Raw genomic sequence first — 14,575 nt, 5'->3', positions numbered from 1 at the left:
GAAAGGTCAGCCAATCAATAGCACATGGGTTAATATTATGTATTTACTGAGGAATATCTTCATGCAGAATAACAAAGAAATACAGATAAATATTTTCTCAACCTTATGCAAAAGGTTTTTTGTCAAGATTTCACTAGACACCATTTCATAGGGGGTAGACCTGCCTGAGTTCACATGAGGACACCCAGTGTTTTTCTGGGTGCACCCACCTTTTTTTGTGGGCTTCCCCATGCTCCTGCTCCCTGTCCTCCCCCTGCCCAGCCCCCTCTGTGGGAACACCTTGGCAACTGTGACAGTCACCGAAGGCATTCACACAGCAGCCCTGCACATGCCTATATTCACTGTGGGCTGACTGATGTTGAATCAGGCCCATAGTATCTTACCTCTGTCTTGTTTAACTGACGCGGCTGTATTTGTATTTATTTATACTAAAAGAACAGTTACTTTTTTAGTTTTTGCACTTATCCAAGATATGTTTTTTAGGCCCTTATTCTGGTTCACTCGCAAAGGCAAATTCCTTCTCAAATGGACAAAACCATGTGCACTGCAGGGGGGGTAGATGTAACATGTGCAGACAGTTAGATTTTGGTGAGTTATTTTGTTTCTGTGCAAGGAAAATACTGACTGCTTTATTTTTACACTGCAATTTACACCTCACTTTGAAGTATAAACCCCACCCAAATCTAACGCTCTCTGCACAAGTTACATCTGCCCCACCTGCAGTGCACATGGTTTTGTCCCTTTGAGAAGGAATTTGCCTTTGCGAGTGAACCAGAATAAGGTTATTGGTTTGTTACCTGTTCTGCCATTATAAGAATGCTGCTAGGCAACTAAATATACTTCATTTGATAAAACAATACACTTGATTCCACAAATCTTTACAAAGCACAGCGCATAATTATACAGTACGTCTTCATGTTTGAGGGGAGGATATCAGACAAGCATTTGTTCCATCACTGGGCTCTTTTGCACATTCAGTCATTTGCACTTCCTCTGCCCTCACCTGGCCGACACTACTTGTGTCAGTAGAAGCCGGTTTCATGTCTATAGATTTCTTCGGCATACATATTGAAAGTAGCCATGCCTTGTAACCATGGCCAATAAATGCATACAACAAGGGGTCCAAGCAGGAGTTCAGCACAGCTAAGCACAGGGTTGCAACAACGGTCTTCTGCAGAATACTATGCAAGCTGCATATGTCGGGGTGATGAACTACATAGTGTAAATGGATAGTCCTCTGAATGTGGTATGGCAAGAAACAAATGCAGCAAACTAAGAGAACCAAGACAATCATAGTAACTTGTTTCCTGATACTTTTCATCTCCATAGGCATAACTAAGATGTGTCTGATGAGTAATCCATTGCATATAACAATCATTAGTAGTGGGAGCATGAATCCAGCAACCAAAGCAAAATAGTTCATGTACATTATTCTTTTCCATGCTGACGATACAGTGGGCTCAAAGCACCTGATAACATCATCCCGGATGCTGGTGCCAGAGAGTAGGAAGGGCGACGTGCTGGCACCTGTAATAACCCAGACACATGCACATATTTTAATAACTGTTGGCACATTAATAATTCCAGGGTGTACCACTGACATATACCGGAACGCACTCAGAGAGGCCAGGAAGAAGATGCTGGAGTACATACTGAAATAGAAAGAGAATGTGGTGATTCGGCACAGAAAGTCTCCGAAAATCCAAGTTCCCTTCTTGTGATAGTAGGTTATCCTCAGAGGCAGAAATAATATGAAAAGGAGATCGGCCATTGCCAGATTCAGCAGGCATATGGTGGACAGGCCTTTCTTTTTTCTGATCTTGCAGAAAACATATACGGCTGCCCCATTGAACAGCAACCCACTGAGAAATACAATGATGTAGATGGACGTATAAACCAAGTACTTGTAATCATCTTCTGTTGGGCACGATTGATTTTGATGTTGTTCACTGTTCATCTAATAGGGCACAAATAAAATGTGTCATACAGAATATTATGTGTACATATTAATGGCATAGCATAGGAATGGTAAACCTGTATTATCAACATTTAAACCAATATTATATAAACCAATGTCGTTGTACAGGAAATATGGCAATAAGAAACATGTAGAGCAGACATGGACAAACTATGGCCCTCCAGCTGTTGTGAAACTACAAGTCCCATCATGCCTTGCCACAGTTTTGCTATTAGGGAATGCTAAAACTATGGCAAGGCATGCTGGGATGTGTAGTTTCACAACAGCTGGAGGACCATAGATTGGCCATGCCTGATGTAGAGAAACAAACTTATTGGAGCTGCAATAAAAATTGCTTCAATGTGTTATCATGTATTCCATAAACGGTAATGTTGGCCAGTGTACATCGTTATCTATGGATGACTGATGGCAAATACTGTTGTACATGGTGGTAGTCAGCTGCTCGTCTGGAAGCCCAGATTCTAGATCTGAATTTGCCCCTGGTAACACTGGAATCCGTTGACAAAATGCAAATGAGTTTGTTCCACTGGTTGAGGCCAATGTAGAATGGGCACAGACTTGCAAGAACAATATAGTGAGGTGCACAGGGATAGAGGGAAGTAATTTAGATGAATGTTAGTGAATTGTTGATCAGTCAGAATTATTGTAGCAGGTTGTCAATGGGAAAGAAAGAAGAATGGTTCAAAGAAAGGGGAATGTCAATTGTTTAAATTTAAAGAGGATGCAGTCAGCAACCCGGCAGTCAGGATCCCGACATTCAGTATGCCAACGCACAGCATCGTACTGCCTTCAGAAAGAATCAGGATGCCGACACTGGAACACCGACAGCCTGCATCACGATTGGTGGTTATGTGGGCCGGGGATGTGGGGGGGTGGGTGCTTAGGTTTAAGCACTGGTGGGGGAGGAAGAGGTTAGGGTTAGGCTGTGGGGAGGGGGAAAGGTTTAGGCACTTAAAAGGGAGTTAAGGTTAGGCTGTGAGATAGGTGGGACAGGGTTTAGGTTTGGGCACAAGTGGGAAGGGATAGGGTCAGGCCGGGGGTGGGGGTTATTAGGATTAGGCTTTTGGAAGGGTCGTTAAGATCTGCACAGCAATGATCAGGTCTGAATAAGCCCTATGTACATTATATTTAAGGGCCCTTAATAGCCACATTTGAAAATCATGAAACTTTGTTTTCCAATTTGTGCATCAAATTCTACAGGCAAATTGAGAGATAACCATGAAAAGATGATTGCTTTCACATCCCAAAATAGAGACCACATATTACAATAATTGGATTAAGGGTTTAAACAAATATTAAGCCTAGTATTCATAAATAGAAGGATTTCGGGGAGTAAACATGAATAGATCTGAAATAACTTTCAAGATACAAAATTGGAAAACCCCAGTGAAAGTGCTTTTTGTAACTTTGCAATCTTATTATACTTTATTATAAGGCAAGTGCATGAGTTATTTAAATTTAAACTTTTATGACCATTTAAATTGTATGTCTGTGGTATTCCAGTAAAGGCCCCCATACATTAGGCCAAATTGTCCAAAGAACGAGTCGGAACTAGTTTCCCCGGCAGCTCTCCGGGACAAGTGAGATACAAACTTAATGTGCCATTTTTTACATGTAATAAATCATGTGTGATTTATCACATGTCATTTCCCGGGGAGCTGCAGGCGGAGGTAACGGGGGGTGGCACGGTGAGAGCCGGGAGCATATATATATATATATATATATATATATATATATATATATATATATATATATATATAAACACTACAAAGGAATGGAAAGCCACTGGCAATCAGTGGCTTTCCATTCATTTGTATGGGGTTTGGCCTGCTGCCTGGCTTCCCCTGTCCTCCTGTCTGATCCCCTCGGCGGCTCTTATGTGCAGCACGTCCGACCTCCCGACTCGATCCGATGTGCACGGGACTGCGCATTGGGTCGAACGGGATGTCAAATACAAGAAATTTGGTCCGATTTATCTTCCCAATCCGTTGGAATCGGGTAAAATTGGACCAAATCTATCTAGTGTTTGGGTCCTTAAGCCTTCTCAGTGTAGGGGTAGTTACCTGCACTCAGTGGCTGCTAATAATGTTCACTTTGCTAATAATAACACACCAGACCGCCAGTCTCAGGGGAAGAAAACTCCTCCCACTGGGATTCTTATTTCAGAAATATTCATGTTTACTTCCTGAAATGCTTCTATTTCTGAATACTGGGCTTTAATGTTTGTGTAACCCCTTAATCCAATTATTATGGGATGCTAAAGCAATACTCCTTCCTTGATTACTTATCAGTTTACTCCTAGCACATGATTAACAATTTGTTATTGAAAAACAATGTTTCATGTTTTTCAAATGTGGTTATTGATGCCCCTCAAACATTATGGGCGAGATGCAGCAAGCATTGCAAAAAGCTTGTGATGCTTGCCGGCAGCCTCCGCATGCATACTGACGTCTACTAAGGTTTACGAATCCTGCAAAGGACGGCTCTTGCAGCAAGAGCCGTCCATTGCGATGATAGGACTTCTGGGTTCTGCACCCAGAGTCCTATCTGCAGCCTTGCAAGTCCACCAAATCCCGCCTGGTGAATTCCACTCCCCCCCCTCGCAGCGTTCGTTCCCACGCACAGGCTGCAAATGGATGTTTAACATAAACAACCATTCGCATACTGCTGGGAACACCCACATCTTTCGATGGTCGCTGACCATCAAAAAATGTAGAAGGTGCACGCATATAAAAGTGACCTTCAAGTCACTTACATATGTGTGCATGCTGGGACAAAAATGGACTGGCAGCTGACATCCTGTGATGTCAGCTGCCCACCCCCCACACCCACATCACAGCATCATTACCATGAGAATGCCCAGCGTTCTCATGGGAACTTCTATGAAACGCTGGACATTCCCACGAGGTATTGGGGCTGCCCGGCGCCCCACGCCCCTCTCCGCCCCCTGCCCGCTATGTTGGGTGCACCCGGCAAACAGAATGTTCACCGTGGGTACACGCACCCTGGCAGTGGCGTAGCTACGTTTTGGGCGCCCCCCCGGCCGTTAGGCTCCGTTCTTCTGCTGAGGACCACCAGAAAATGGCCGCCCCCATATAGCAGACAGTTTCAGAGAACAGTGTGCTATATGGGGGCGGCCATTTTGTGGTGGTCCTCAGCAGAAGAACGGAGCCGCCGGGACCAGCGCGATAGGTAAGCCTGCGGGGGATTGAGGGGCGGTTTAACTATAGCACCGCAGCCCCCGGCGCCCCCACATGCACAGCGCCCCCCCCCCCCCCGCGGTGGCGGGGGCTGCGGTGCTATAGTTACCCTATAGGTGCTATAGTTACTAACTATAGTTAGTTATAGTGCTATATATTATATATATTATAGTTACCCTGCACCCTGGGTATGCACATGTGCAGAACCAAAAGTTCGGTCCCTGTGCGAACAGCAGACTAGCTGCAAACGGACCTGAATAAGGTCCTATGTTTAGAGATAGGAAGCCTTGTACTTGTCGGTGATCCCTATGGTCATTATGGGAGAGAGAGCGGTCTGAGAGTCAGTAAGAATATGGTGGGAACTAGAACATATGACCTTATGGGATTTGTACATGGTAAAGTAATCATAGCATTAGTCACACTGTGTGAACTCAATTATATTCACATGATGCAGAATTCTTGTCTTAATTACATTCCTTGCTTTTTGTTCTAAAACTGGCAATATACAGAATATATAACTATGCTGAATGTCTCAGCTGTGAAAAACAAAACATGAGTTTGTTAGCAGCATAAATGTAACTATCCAACTTTGTTTACAGTGTGTCTGGCTGGAGGACGATGACCAGGGACAGTAGGTTTTTACATTAATGTCTGTCACAGCCAGATTATCACTCCTATTAATAACGCAGCAGCACTTAGGGGGTTATTTTGGTTCACTCTTTCTGACAAACTCCTTCTTAGATGGACAAAACCTTGTGCACTGCAGGTGGGGCAGATGTAACAGGTGCAGATAGAATTAGTTTTGGGTGAGCTATTTTGTTTCTGTGCAGGGTAAATACTGGCTGCTTTATTTTTACACTGCAATATAGATCTCACTTTGAAGTAAAACCCCACCCAAATCTAATTCTCTCTGCACAAGTAACATCTGCCCCACCTGCAGTGCACATGGTTTTGTCCATCTAAGAAGGAATTTGTCAGAAAGAGTGAACCAGAATAACCCCCTTAGTGAGCAGCAAAATTCAGCTCATATTCATTATTCTATTTCAGTGATTTGTAAATCGTAATGGCTACAGTAGGAAAAACATATTTCATTATTCAGCTTAGACTGTTAGTAGAATGTATGTAACGTGTGTTTTGGCTGTAGGTGTAGGTGAATTTTCAACAAGACAACCTTGGTGCTAGCCTAGGGCCTAAGGGGCCTCATAAAGATATCCTGGCCATCCAATTTGTTCCCATAGCAGCATTGAGTTACTACCACATGACACCACACAGACCTGCCCACAGCCCCAGAGTCCCTTTGATGTTCTTTGATAGGATAAAAAAATGTTTGGAGACACAAAATGGTTTCATCCACTGTATGTGGGCAGTCAGGTTACTGTAAATGTGACAGGTATTAGGCCTACTTCCAAATGACCTACAGCCTGATTCAGATTTCTATGTAATACCAATGTTCATACAGCTGAGCATAATTCATAGACTGTGCATGCACCAAAGTTCTATCGACGCCACCTGCAAACAGCAGAACTTTTTTCAGTGCTATTCATTGTTGGAGGGAGAAGGGCCCCATGAGGTCTAAATCTGCCTCTAATTGGTGCCATGCACCCCCAGAGACAGAATTCGGCATAACTCTCCTTTAAACCCCTCCCCCCAACTTATTTGATAAGGTTTCACTGGAGTCGGGAGGCGGGCACTGAAGAAGGCTGAATGCTGCGTCTCGATTTCAGTGGTGGTTGTGATAGACACAGCGCTGCCAATCCCTGGGGACCTGCAGGAAGCACATATATTACATACATATCTGCATTGCCATCTTTATAACATTGTAAGCCCTGGACAAGGCAATGCACTGAGGCCCCTGACCACCAATTCACAGAAATAAATAACTTACCCCTCCAGTGGTCCCATGCTGTCTCTCAACCTGCTTCCAGCCATCCACCAATCAGCATGCTGACAGCCATTACTTGAATTACACATGACCTGCCATCAACCCACCTACCACCTGCTTGCCAGGGGCGTAACTATAGCCCCGCAGCCCCCGCCATGGCGGGGAGGCGCTGAGTAACTGTGGGCGTCGGTCTCCGCTGCGGGGCTATGTTACGCTGTGTAAGGCTGGCTGGGACATGTGGGCAGACAGCGCTGCCCCCTCCCCTCCCCCTCGCCCTCCCATCCGCCCACCCTCGGACAGTTAATCACCCCCCTTACCCCTCCTCGTGCCACCGCTGCCACATTCTCGCAGCGCAGATCTCCAGTCCTTCAGGCTCCAGACAGTCTCCTCCTGACGTACTGTGCTATTGAAAACTGCCCCTCAGAATATGGCTGCCCCCTAACAGCAGACAGTTTTTGTAGGGATGCTAGAGGAGGCGGCGGCCTCCTCTAGCATCCTTAAAATCTGTCTGCTATTAGGGGGCAGCCATTTTGTGATGGTATTATTTCATTAGCACTGTACATCAGGAGGAGACGGTCCGGAGCCTGGAGGAGATCTGCGCTGCGTGAATGCGGCGGCGGCGGCGGCGGCAGAGGGGTAAGGGGGGGGGGTGTTTAACTCTTGGAAGACCTAGGGGGGGGCGGCGCCTCCTATAACGGTGGGGGGGGGCGCAAAAATCCTAGCTACGCCGCTGTTGCTTGCACCTCATGTAATCTGTCTGATACCCCTTCCAACTAGATTGTAAGCTCTTCAGAGCAGGGCCCTCTTCTCTCCTGTCGTCTAAGCCCTCTTCTCTTCACATTTCCCTCACAGCTCTCCCATACTCAAACACCATCTTTGACCATCAGCCCCTAGTACAGGGGTGGCCAAACCGATCCTTGAGATCTACCAACGGTCCATGTTTTCCAGATCACCTAGCTGGTGCACAGCTGTACTCAATACTAACGGTCACATTTTTAAACCTGCTGCATTCATTCCTACTATAGATCCACAGGTTGCCTGGAAAACATGCACCGTTGGTAGATCTTGAGGACAGGTTTGGCCACCCCTGCTCTAGTACAGGTTGAGTATCCCGTATCCAAAATGCTTGGGACCAGGAGAATTTTGGATAACAGATTATTCCGTATTTCGGAATATTTTAACATTTCAATTATGTATTTTGAAGTATCTTGCATTTATGCTGTATAAACACATCAACCACATGAAATACACACAAATATATTTTATTTGTTCAAAAAACAAGGTTTCAAAACATGAAACAAAGTTTGTGTACTATCTCCGGCACTGATTTTGAATGCCAAGCAATCATTTTCTTGTACATATATAGTGCCAGTAACATATCATGTCCTCAGTAGTGTCATTACAAATGTCCCCAGTGAGCTTTTAGCAAAAAATAATATTTTTTCACTTTCTGGAATGTATGGTTTTCGGAATAATTTGGATAATAGATATTCGGATGCGGGATATTCAACCTGTAGTACGTTGATCAAGTCCTCACTACTTACATTTAAGCTGTAATGTGTATTGAACTGTGGCATTCATTTTACCTGTAATCTATTTCTGTAATTAATTTACTGTAATGTAAAGTTTTGTCTTGCTGTTCGCTTCCTTTGTACGGCGCTGCAAAACACTTGTGGCGCCTTAGAAATAAAATAATAATAATAATCTCCGCAGTAAGAAGAGTGTATTGTTGAATTATAATGATAAGGGGACACTGTAATGTGGCCCAGTATAAACAGGAAGCTACTATAATGTGTCATAATCTAATCTGTGGAGAGCACTATAATGTTACATACAGTAAAAAGAACTGAGGCACTTTAGTGTGGTATAAAATGGAAGCATTATAGTGTGGCACTATATGAACTGGCGCACTGCAAAGTGACATTACTTGAACCGAAGTGCACGCTAATATGACACAGTATTAAATAGGGTACTAGAATGTGGCATAAGGTAAACTAGCAACACTGTATGTCATAATGTGAATTGGGGATACTGAGGCAGGAATTCGCAAAGCTAGCATACGGAGGGAGGCGAGAATTGTGCAAGGCCACCCTGAACATTCTGGATAGCAAATATATTGCATCTTTAAGGTAGCCCCCCTGCCTGTGCAGCCTAACTAGAAGCTGGGCGGACACTTTTCCCATTTACCTGCCATGCAGTAGGACACACCTCTGTTGTCTGGACCACGCCCCCCAATGGAGTGTTGATGCCTTCCCAAAGTCCCATTGCCACCCCACACTGGCTCTTAGACTGTTATCGCATTTTTATGAATGCGCACACAGTTTAAGTGCACTCGAAAAACTCAGCAGCAAGCGCGAATGCACAGAATAGTTAAAATCCACAATTGGCGATTTTCACTATTCAGCAATCAATGCTAAATCAGCTCCCCTATACTGAAAACCCTACAATGTGACATCATGTAAAATAAGGAACAAAAATGGTTTATAAAACAATATAGGGCACTACTGGGGCATAACACTGCCTAAGGCACTACTACTTTCAGAAAATGAACTAGGGTACTATTGTTGGGCATAAAATTAGTAACTGTTGCAGAGAGGTGGCTCTCAAGAAGCATTAGGGACAAGAGACAATGGTCTCTTCAACATGTCTTAATGGGGCCCACAAAGTTCTATATAGGCCCCTGGGGATTTGGACGAGTGCCCTGTTGTTCTGGAAGTTACCTAAGTATTCTATAGAAAATGCTTATACAAATATTCCCCCCAGTCATTTGTAATGTTCAAAACTGTTCACATGAAAACTCCCTTGTATACAGTAATTGGTACTTGTGTATTATCACGGCGCCCCCGATTTCCATTGCAGGACATTGTACAACCACAAAATCACGTCACATCACATGCCATATGATCGCATGCGATGAGACGCGATTATACCCGATTTTTAATTGTACAGGCACCCAGATGCCTGATTCCTATGTTAAATGCCCCCCCCCCCCCCCCCGAGCTGATTTTAGATTGTACACCCACACAGGAGTTGATCCTATATAGTGTGCCGAGCGCAGCGAGCCACCGAGCCTGAAGCGTGGCGAGCGGACGCACATTACTTCACAAGTATTACGTGTTCCCTCGCGGGGCTCGCTGCGCTCACCACGCTTCGGGTTCAGTGGCTTGCTGCGCTCGCCACACTATGTAAAATCAACTCCACGCCGACGTGGATAGTGGGGGTATTAAAAGGTCGGAGGACGCGTACCGCTGCGCTCGCCACGCTATGGGTTGGCGTTGATAGTGGGGTGGCATTAACAATGGGGGGCATTTAACATTGTCATTACTCATCAGGGTGGCGATACAGTTAAAAATCGGGTCTGGGTGGGCATTTAACATTGAAATTGCGTCGCATCGCATGCCATTATAATGGCATGCGATGCGATGCAATATTAAAATTGTGCACTCATCCCGGGGAAAGCCTCAAATCAGGTCCATCGCATGCCATCGCATACCTTAATTAGTGGTATGTGATGCGACGCAACGGGCACCGTGATAATACACAAGTACCCAGTAATTCAATAGTATGAATCTGGTTAACAGGGTAATAAATTAAATGTCCAGTATACAGAGGTAATGTGTGAATTATATGTAGTTATACATATGTAAGTAGGACAACTGGATTCAAATTTAACAGTTTTGTATCTACTCTGAGACAGCAGGAATCAGTGGCTGATCCCCCTTCTGTTTTTAGCTGAAACTACTTGCCACTGATCAGCCACAAGCTGCAGCATTCCTTTTTTTGCCAGAGCAATATGGGACATGTAGTTTATTTAAATAATGCATTTAACAAAACTCTATACACAATATATACAGTGGCGTAGCTAGCATGTGGCAGACCCCACGGCGGCTTGGAGGAGCGGAACCAGCAGGGTCTGTGGTGGCCGCCACAGGATGAGATGACACTGCACTGTGAAGCTGTACACAGAGCCTATTAGCTACTGTGTACAGGATTGGCGGATGGACTGGGACGGAGGGGAGGCAGCTGCCGCAACACTACACAGTATGAAGTGTTCCCTCTAGGTTGGGGGGGGTGTTTAGGAGATTTCAGAGTAAAGGTGCCCATACACTAGTAAGATTTATCTTCAGATCTGGCTGGTTGGAACAAACACATGGTTATGGATGAGTGACAGTTCGTCAGTTTTCCAGCATTTCCAAGTGTGTATGGCCACCTTAAGCCACTGTGCCTGGGGTCAGCCTGCAGGGAGGGCTGCTGGTCTCTCTGGAGCCTTCGGGACAGTGACTGCTGTGCTCTTCTGTACCCTGCTCTCCCAGAGTCTCCAGCCCTGGCTGACTCATTACTGGCACGATCTGAGCTCAGCTCCTGGCAGGCAGGGCCCAGATCTTCCTTCCATTGTATAGACAGCGGGGGGTGGGCTGGTTCTTGCTGTTGTGTGAGGTCCGTGCAGGGCTGGGCCGAGATTGTAGGTTTCAGAGTCACTGCCATGTGACAACAGCTACTGTCAGTGTCCAGCATTACCCAGAACCTTTACCCAGTAGTTGTGCTGTGTACAGTGGCTGGCCCCTCCCCTGGAGCTGCACTTCTTTACAGACTGGCCCTGCCTCTTCTGATTTCCCATCCTGCCCTGTGTCCCACAGCGTCCTCTCCAGGCTGAGGGCCAGATTCTCTAAGCTTCAAAAGTTAAAAAATGGAGAGTGATAAACAGTCAGCCAATAAAGCTCCTACCTACCATGTCACAGACTGTGTTTGAAAAATGTCAGACAGGAGCTGATTGGCTGGCTGTTTATCACTCTCCATTTTATCACTTTTGAAGCTTAGAGAATCTGGCCCTGTGTCTTCTGCTTGTTTTCTGCGCTCATCATGGCTGATTTCAGTACTTTTAGAAACCTGGGGGGAGATTCTCTAAGCTAAAAATGCGGTAAAAACCCAGTTTATCTGGGTTTTTACCGCATTTTGGGATGCACTAAGCATCCCCCGCCGGGTTACCGTGGCGGGGGGCATCGCCAGGAAAATCTGGCGATGCCCCATAGAAGCCAATGGGCTTCTAACGCGAACCCACCGCCGCCCCGCAACGACCCCCCGCCACCCCGCACGGACCCCAGCCGCCCGCATCGCCCCCTCACTTATGTCCGGGCAGCACAGCGCTGTGCTGCCCGGACCTGTGACCTCCTCCCTGCACTGATCCTCTTCCAGGTGCAGGGAGGAGGAGAGCCCGGCGCAGCAGCAGCAGCGCCGGGTGTGGGAGGGAGTGGGGAGCCGCCGGGACCTGCTGGGACCTGGCGACTCTCACCGCAAAGGACAGCTCTTAACGCAAGAGCTGTCCTTTGCTATAATTATCGCATATGTTAGAACATATGCGATAATTATAACTGCGATGGACAGCGAAGGGGGGCGGAGATTCTTAGAGAATCTCCCCCCTGGTAAGCTGTTTGTGCTGTGACTGCAGGGGCAGCATTGCTACAGTTCTGGGGGGAGGGAGTGTCAGTGTGTATGGTTTGAAGGGGGTGCCTGTGTGTGTGTGTGTGTGTATGGAGGGAGGAGGTAGCCTGTGTGTGTTTATGATGGGAGATGGGTACCTGTGTGTGTGTTTGTATGTGTATGGTGGGTGGGGACAGGGCCGTCGAGGGGGGCGGGGGAGCAGGTACTAATCACCCGGGCCCAGGCTTGCTGGAAAGGAACGGCGGGGGCCCTAGTCTGACCACCCCCCCCCCATACCTTCCCCCTCTGTCCCTCCCGGGCAGCAACAGCAGCAGCACACACCTACATCATATGCTGTGCTGACAGCAGGCTCAGCATGAGCATCTCACTGACACTTTAGAGTGTTTTTTTACCCACCATACACATTTTGGGACGTGGCCTAAAAACGGGAGGTGGACCCAAAATTTTACCGGGGCCCGGAATGCCTCTCGGGCGGGGGGTAGCCTGTGTGAGTATGATGGGAGAGGGGTGCCTGTGTGTGTTTATACATGTATGTATGTATAAAATGCCATGGGGGGGCGCCCAAAAACTTTTTGGCAGGGGGGGGAGCAAAATTTATAGTTACACCACTGCATACATATCTACTTTGTAGATAAGAGGCCCAAAGAGGAGTCGGTGCAGGGCAATTCAGGGGAGGCCCAATGGTTTCTTCATTAGGCCCCGCCCCAAACAGTGGGATACACCTGCGATTCATTGGTCGACGGTGAAGGGGTGGAAAGTATATATAAAAAATTATATACAAACAGGGAAAAGGGGGATGGGGATGCTTTTGCAAAGGTTAGTACTTCTTGTACTCGAAGGAGAAACCCCATTTATCCTTGTGACTAGTATCACGTTCTAAATGTCGGGGGTGCCGCCATAGACAATAAATATAACAGGAAAAAGGAAAAAGATTGTCTCTTTGTTGGCGCACAATATATCTAAAATAAAGTGTTCGTTATTGTTAATTAAATATTACCTTCTAATGTTATACTTTAAAAATAATTGAACGTGAAATTTTTTGACTTAATAAAAAAAGTATTGAATACTGTGGAGGGGGCTGTGTGGATTGCAAAATTAATATATGCAATGTTTCTCAATAATGCCCCTTTCAGACCGCACATATTAACCATTATATTGCCATTTTTTTACCGTTTCAAAACGGTAATGTGTGCGGTCTGAAAGGTGCAGAGTGATTTTACCCGTTTATTTGGTGTCTAGAACGGGTCTGAAATGGTATCTACCCCCCCCCCCTCCCCCCCAGCGCAGGGAAGGGAATGGTCAAGCTGGGGGCAGGGGGTCCCTGCAAGTGTCGGGGGCACTTTGTCCTGCCCTGCCCGGGGTGAGAGCAGGGACTGTTGCTACTGCTGGCGGCGCAGTGGACTGCGCCGAGGAGGTGAGCGGGGATGGGCGGCTCTGGCTGGGGTGCGGGCGGCTGTCTGCCCTGTCTCACCGTCAGCCTGCAGGTTCCGGAGCAGGGCAGCAGCGGAGTGCGGGCAGCGAGCTGCGGGAGCACGATGTGGATTTCCTGCTGCCTTCTCACCCTCTGGGGCGTGGGGTACCACTTTTCACTATGCTCGGAGAGACGGCGCTGAGACACAGGCAGCAGCAGCGGATGTGGGATGGATATTAGACAGCACTTACATAGACAGCCATTACATCGACACCATTAGTTCGACAGCTCAAAAGGTCGACATGGGTTTTTTCACTGTTTTTTGGCAGTCGACATGGACACAGTTTGAAGTGAACCGCAGCCCCTTGCATCGCTCGCTTCGCTCGCAATGCTTCGGGCACACTATTTTATTCTCCCACCACGCCCTAGTGGATAGTAGGGCATGAAATACCGCCTGTCGGCACATGTTGGCTCAAAAAACAGTGAAAAAAAACATGTCGACCTTTTGACTGTCGACATAGACACTGTCGACCTAATGGCAGTGTCGACCTAAAACATGTCGACCTAATGAGCTGTCGACCTAATGAGCTGTCGACCTAATGACATGTCGACCTAATGGTATGTCGACCTAAAACCATGTTGACCTATTGAGCTGTCGAACTAAT

General features: G+C 46.5%; 1 protein-coding gene across 1 annotated transcript; it reads right to left on the bottom strand.

Moving 5' to 3' along the window:
- Positions 1-762: 762 nt before the first annotated feature.
- Positions 763-1,957, bottom strand: LOC146062989 (cysteinyl leukotriene receptor 2-like). The gene has a single exon (XM_083174996.1). It carries the CDS (start codon positions 1,955-1,957, stop codon positions 914-916), a length of 1,044 nt encoding a protein of 347 aa, XP_083031122.1. The 3' UTR covers positions 763-913.
- Between the last annotated feature and the right edge of the window lie 12,618 nt (positions 1,958-14,575).

This window comes from Crinia signifera, chromosome 3, assembly GCF_055691185.1.
Source record: "Crinia signifera chromosome 3, ASM5569118v1, whole genome shotgun sequence".
Lineage (NCBI taxonomy): Eukaryota > Metazoa > Chordata > Amphibia > Anura > Myobatrachidae > Crinia > Crinia signifera.
Note: the sequence above shows the minus strand (reverse complement) of the source record. Positions and strands in the feature narration are given on the sequence as shown.

Coding starts and splice junctions, on each gene's coding strand:
- LOC146062989 (XM_083174996.1), bottom strand. CDS start 1,957: ATGAACAGTGAACAACATCAAAATCAATCGTGCCCAACAGAAGATGAT.